At 39.2% G+C, this 6,694-nt stretch overlaps 1 protein-coding gene across 1 annotated transcript in view; it reads right to left on the bottom strand.

Annotated features, from left to right (window-relative positions):
• Window positions 1-3,485: 3,485 nt before the first annotated feature.
• Window positions 3,486-6,694, bottom strand: part of fezf1 (FEZ family zinc finger 1) — a 3,816-nt gene continuing 607 nt past the window's right edge. Inside the window, exons 1-4 of the mRNA XM_026366273.1 lie at window positions 6,474-6,694; window positions 5,466-5,600; window positions 4,497-4,629; window positions 3,486-3,721 (exon numbers count right to left, since the gene is read on the bottom strand). The exon at window positions 6,474-6,694 is cut by the window's right edge and continues 607 nt beyond it. Coding sequence (XP_026222058.1) covers window positions 3,486-3,721; window positions 4,497-4,629; window positions 5,466-5,600; window positions 6,474-6,694 — 725 coding nt within the window. The remainder of the gene's footprint in view (window positions 3,722-4,496; window positions 4,630-5,465; window positions 5,601-6,473) is intronic.

Genomic DNA, 6,694 nt, shown 5'->3' with positions numbered 1-6,694 from the left:
GTCAGGACCAGAGATGTGGAGGTGAAGATACGACTGCAGGTCTGTCAGAAGGTGTAAATGTTTGTGTTAGGGTGGTCGTGCTCTTTAGGAGATTGAAACTTCGTTTAAATGTGTCATTCATACTTTTAAATTTAACATGCTCACATCTGTAAGATTAGGGCGACGAGATGGGGGACGGAGGACGACGGACCAGGCGTAACTGATATTGTACATCAGTGGTGCAAGTTTTGAATAAATGTGTTTGGGCCCCCTGGGCATACCTTGGTAATCCAGCCTTGATGCACAGTGTAGGAATCAGTCATTTTTAAATTGTACTAAAGGTAAAAGAGCAACTTGGTATTTTCCCAACATGGCTGGAGTTGTGTGATCATTTCTATAGTGTTTCACTCACATGTTAAAGTAACTTTATCTTAAACGGGTCTTAAATAGAAAGTACTGAAATCTGTTCTTCTGTAGTACTTAAGTATAATTAGGTAGTACTTTTCACCACCGGCTACACTGTTCTCTCACTGGACTCATATGAACTGATACCATATGACCACAGTTCAACATTCGGGTTACGTTGTGTGAAAACTGAAACTGAAACTGAACTGTTAATTAAGTCTGATGATATTCTGTCATCAAATGTCGCTCAAAGATTGAAGGCATCAACGTGTAGCTGCTAAATCACTGATCTTTAAAAACACCTTCAAATGTAGCTCAGTCATCTTCGCATCTGCCCTTCATAACAAACTCCTGCCTGTTACCACAGATCATATTTTAGGTTCTTTGGAACCATATTGTCTATTTTTTAAGCCAGTGTTCATGTGATGCTGTATTTCCGTAAGTTTCCACCTGGTTCAGCAGTCTGAGAGTAAAGTTTGGAGCTAAACTAGACAATCAACTGTGAATCTGTTCAAGGATTATTAACCTCACCACCACTAAACCTCCCGGCCTGCTGTAGAATATAAATGTAAAAATCTCTTGACATTGTTTTAACTACTGACCTTACTGCAGACTGATCTGAAACCCTTTGTTAAAACCCCTTATACCGTGTCATATTGTAGAGACAATATACTGTATCACACCATATAGGATAATACTGTGTCATAACGATTGTGTTGCATCGGATCACATGGTATCACACAGTATTAATTGTATTACAACACATTGCTTCTTATTTTACCTACTGTACTGGATCATAATATATCGTACCATTTTAACTATATTGCATCGTATCAGCTCATTTTCTGGTTTACTGGATTCTATTGTTTCTTAGTTGTGCATCCCATCATACTGGATCTACTGAATTATATTAGATCGTGTTGTGATATCGTATCATGGGGGGAAATAGTTGGTTAGGGGCTATTTTTACTGGAGTGTTAATCACTGTTCGGTAATGAAACGAGGACTAAAGTCAAAATAAACTAGGAACAGGTCATCCATCACAACAGGGTGGCTCACTGATGTGTTTATGATCGTTTGTAGACAGGAGCTCTGTGGCTCAGAGGACGGAGACATACAGCATCACACACATGCACAATACTTCATTTTCACTGCTGGCCTGGGTTTTTCACGTGGTCATAAGAAGAAAAATCTAGAATATCACCGGACTTTTCTGTTAAAGTGTTGGTATAAATCCTGGTTTTGACTTAAAATCGAAGTCGACGTGTCGCTTCACCTCTGCTTCACCTCTGCTTCACCTCTGCTACACCTCTGGTCTTTGAGTTCATCAACCTCACATCCTAATGATAGAATAATCAGCCATCAGTCAAATGTGAGAGTGAAAGTTCACTCTGTCCTCTGTCAACATGAGCTCAGAGAGACAGAAGCGTCGCGTCCAAACAGGAGGTTTTCTCTGGTAAGGGTCCGGGCCCAGCGGGGTCAGAGGTCAGAAGTTCAATTAGGTCTGGTGGGGTGGGGGGCTGCTGCCAGGCCTGTTGAGGTTCGGAAGTGTCCTGATGGCTTTTTTGCAAGGTCAGGTTCAAGGGGAAAGGTCACGTTAGGGGTCAAGAAGCTTGGGCATTAAGTGGAGCAGTTGAGGACGTGGTTTTTCATAAAATGGAAATGATCCGTTTGAGAACAAAGCAAAGAGGGATTCATGTTCTACAAAACACAACATGTGTCTTTATTCAGATAGATTTACCAACGTCTGCAGATCCTTTCTCCTCAGGCTTCAACTCCAAATTTAAAGGGACTCTGACAATACTGAGGTCCTGGTCCTGGTTAGTCCTCAGACTCTGTAGTGAATGCAGCTCTTATTTACTGTTGAGCTCCTTTAAAGTAACATTTAGGTCAAAGCTTCTGTTGTTTTTAATAAATTGTTCCTCAAGTTGTTTGTTCTCTCATTTTCTCCCTCGACTTACTTAATTCTAAGATGTCACGTTTTTATTTAGAGTGGGTTCAATTTAAAGTATTTTACAGGAAGAGGCTGACATCAGTTGCCTCAAACAGAAGGGTGTGATGTTTTTATTCATTCATTCATTTGTTGGCTTAAAGATTCTGACATGAAGATCTAACGACACTGCCAGAATAGATCCTGGTGGAGAAATGATATGTTTCCATTAAAACAATTATTAAATCTGGAGCTGCCAAAGTATTGGGAATTGTAAAGGAAGGAATATTGATTCAAATGGACCAATTAAGCACATTATTTTTAATTTGAATTAAAGTTTAAAGTCTTAAAAGAATCAGCCTGTATGTGTTTGTTTTCTGAGTAATTACAGATGATAAAATCCTCCTCAGGTCACTAAAGATCATTAAAACCCTCAAATTCCCAGAATCGATGCAGAGGACACGGACACGGTGTCTTCAGTGGAAGCTGGTTTCCTGGTTGATGCAATAATCAGTTCATAAAAATACAACTTGAACTTGGCCGACAGCAAAGGGCCAGACGCTCATCTGAGCGTACAGAAACTAATCTGAGGGAACAAAGGCTCCGCACTGAGCTCACAAATGAGTGTTTTCAAGATCTTCTTTATGATTTCAGGACTTTTTGCCTCAAAGGACTCAAATTTAAAAAAGGAAGTGATTAAGTGAAGAAGCTTGAAAAACTCAAGGTTCTGGACAATTTCACGGCTGCGTGAGAGAAGCGAGGGGTCAATCGAAGTGTTCCCACAGGAGAAACTGATTTACAGGTCAGAACGATTCATTTAGGGAACAAAAGCCCACCGTTGAGCACACTAATTGGTACGTTCGAGGAAATCATTTGTGATTTGGGGAATTTCATGGCTGCATGAGAGAGAAGCCAGCAGCCAGATGAAGTGATCAGAGCAGCATTTAGTGACTTGAAGACGCCTGTTCATGATTCAAAGAGATGAATTTATTAACAAGAGGTCATGAGTTACTAATTTGTGAAGACGCTCCTCCCTGACACCGACACAACAACGTGAGTCTGTCGTGAGAGGACTCGAGCTTAGCTCCTGGCCTGTTGGGGGAGGTCACAGGGGTCCCAGTGTGTTCGTTTTTTGGTGTGATGGGAGGAAGGGCACAGAGTCACGAGTCTCTCAGGCCTGGGGGGGCGACTGTGGGCCGGCCGGGTCGTGCAGCTTCCTGACGTGTTTCTTCAGGTCAAAGTTCCTGCAGAAGCCCTTACCGCAGGTGGGGCAGGTGAAGGGCTTCTTGTCGTTGTGCGTGTGCATGTGGAAGGTGAGGTTGTACACCTGGTGGAACGCCTTGCTGCAGATGGAACACTTGAACTGCTTCTCCCCGCTGTGCGTCAGCTTGTGGTTCTTGTAGTTTCCTGCGGAGAGCCGGAGGACGAGGAGTCAGACCAATAATAAATCAAATAGAATAAAATGCTCGGAGTTAAAAATGTTCATGAATTCAGAGGCTGCTGATGCTCTGAGGTGAAGCCACAGCTCAGTTACATTTTAAAACAAAAAGTCTCACAACACAACAAGAAGAGAAGAGGATGGAAGAGGAATTACTGCAAAGCCTCAAAGGAAACTGGCACCGAGTAACTTCAGAGTGAACAAACTGTGCTGCTGATTCGTGAAGATCTGGTCGCCCACAGGCTGTAACCCAGGTCAAGTCTTATCTAAATGAATCTTATGTGACCTGCAGACTCCACTCGGGGTAAAAAAAAACATGCCCCCCCCCATGTGTTTCAGGTAATTCATTAAAATTAGGTTCCATCTAAGACACATGTTGCCATAAAAAAATAAAATAAGAGACAGCTGCTGTTAGAAATACAAATATATTAAGAAAACAATCATAAAAAAGAGTTCAATTAATCTTTAATCGAATTTAAATGAGCACATTAAGCTGCTGTGTTCAGTGTCTCACCTGGTTTGGATTTTTCTGATCATGTTTTATTTCACTTCATATTATCAGATGATGGGTGTTTATTTGTTTAACAGTTTTAATCTCTGGTATTTTTAAAACACAGAAATCCAGCTTCAGTATAAATATTAATAATAAAGATAAATAACTATTTATAGAAACACTTGAGAAAGTGAATTAGACCTTTATGCTTCTTTCACAGTAACACTGTGCAGGTTACATCATGCTCTCACCTTTCTGATGAAATCCTTTCCCGCAAAACTCGCACACGAACGGTTTGTATCCTGCGTGGATGCGCGTGTGCGTGTTGAGGGTGGAGCTGCGGTTGAAGGCTTTCCCGCACTGGTTACACTTGTGCGGTTTTTCCTTTAAAAAAAAAAAGAGGAGAATTTCTATCAAACCGGGACCGTGAGTTTTTATAAACATTACAGGAAATGTTTGATTTTATTTGTTCACAATTTAAAAACGAATCATTTCCTGTCGGGACGTTTCTGGGTTCGTGTCCCAGTGGAACCACAGGAGGAGCTCAAACACAACAAACTCATGGAAAATGAGGAATTCACTGTAAAATGATGTTAATGTCGTTTTCATTTATATTTATCACACAGAAAATTAACAGACTCCAAATTCCAGTTTGTCTTTGCACCACATTTATCATCAGTGTTTCTAGAATAAAAAACATAAACATAATTTAGTTTTCGTTTGTTGCAGCTCAGATTTTATTCTTATATAAATATTATCAGAAATAAAACGTTTTAAAACAAAAAACTCAAAAGACCGCTGGTTAAATATTTATTTATATCTAGTTTTATTTGTATTTATTGTATCTGTGCTGGTTTCTCCTCATAAATAAATAAATACATAAAAACCCCGAATTTCATTTGATGTTTGTCGCTAAAGATAAAAAAAACATATGATGAAACTGTCATATGACACGAAAACAACAATCTTATTAATAATGTTCATTTTTTATCAGTAGCCTAGTCCTAAAAATTCAATTATAAATCAATAATCGAAATGATCAATATGATCAAACTGAAGAATTACAGATGTACAGAACGTAAATAAATAAATAGAGTAGAGTAAATAAATCCTCACTTTTCCTAATTAGTTCATTAATAAAAACAAATAAAGTCTTAAATTCGTTTTTCAATAATCAACTTTAAACACGTTTCATCCAGATCTTTGCTCCTGGGTTTTACCTGAGTGTGGATGATCTTGTGTCGGCACAACGTGCTCGCTTGTCTGAATCCTTTCCCGCAAACTTTACACACGAACGGACGCGCGCCGGTGTGCACGGGCATGTGGCGGGTCAGGTTGTAGTGCGCGTTAAACACCTGAGAATAAAAAACAACAACAAGAAGAAAAGAGTTGAGTGAAGTGAAGTCAGGTTCACAGGAATGATTTTAATTTACAACAATAAAAACAACAAACATGTTTGTATTTGATCAAAAAGAGAAAAAACTAATCGACTGGTTTGAATGATTCATTCAAATGTAACTAGAATTAGTCAGAACTCATTTAAAGGACTTTAAATAAACTTAATAAACTAATATTAACACTGTCAAGCTGCGCAGTAGGAAGCGCACAGCTCCTCCACAGTGACACATCAGAATAAATAAATAACAATTAAAAACAACCTTTAAAGCAGGTTCACACTTTATTATTATTTACTGTGTTTTTGATGAGTTGAATGTTGAACAGATAAATGAAATCCAACATTCACAGAATCAAAATACAAAAACTCAAAAGTTATTTTTTAAAAGGCCTTTTTGAAACAGAAAATAATTCAAATAAAAATCTTAAAACTACGAGAAAGAATCTGAATTTATTTAATTTCACTTTTTAGCCAAGAAGATAATAATAATAATAATAATAATAATAATAATAATAATAATAATAATAATAATAATAATAATAATACATTCTAATAATTAAAGGGCTTCACATCAGCTTTAATATAAAATTAATCAGTTTCTCTTTGTAATAATGAAGCTGAAATAAACAATAAACATTTAACACTATGAACAAACTTCCACCCACATGATGTTTTATCCAGTTTAACGGGCTCGTGTCTCTCTGACCACGTGGAATAATTGAATTGTGACTCTTTAATGATTAAAATATGATTTTTAATCACTTTCATTCTTTTGTTTTTAACACCACCTGCTGTGAGCTCCACCTGTGACCGGAGGCGGGACGACACTCACCTTGCCGCAGACTTCGCAGGTGAAAACTTTGGGCTTGTTTCCCGGACAGGAGCCGCTGAGCCGGGCCGCCGCCGCCGCCGCGGAGCCCTTGAAGATCTTGTCTGTGAAGATCTGGTCCCGCTCCTTCATGTAGTGCTGGATCTGGCTCTGAGACAGCTCCTTGAACGCCTGCACCCCGGACACCGGGTACCGCTCTCCGGCCTGCTGCAGGCCCGGCTTCC

This window comes from Anabas testudineus, chromosome 6 (genome assembly GCF_900324465.2).
Source record: "Anabas testudineus chromosome 6, fAnaTes1.2, whole genome shotgun sequence".
NCBI classification, from domain to species: Eukaryota; Metazoa; Chordata; class Actinopteri; order Anabantiformes; family Anabantidae; genus Anabas; species Anabas testudineus.
The sequence above is the reverse complement of the archived record's forward strand: the minus strand, read 5'-3'. Positions and strand labels throughout refer to the sequence as shown.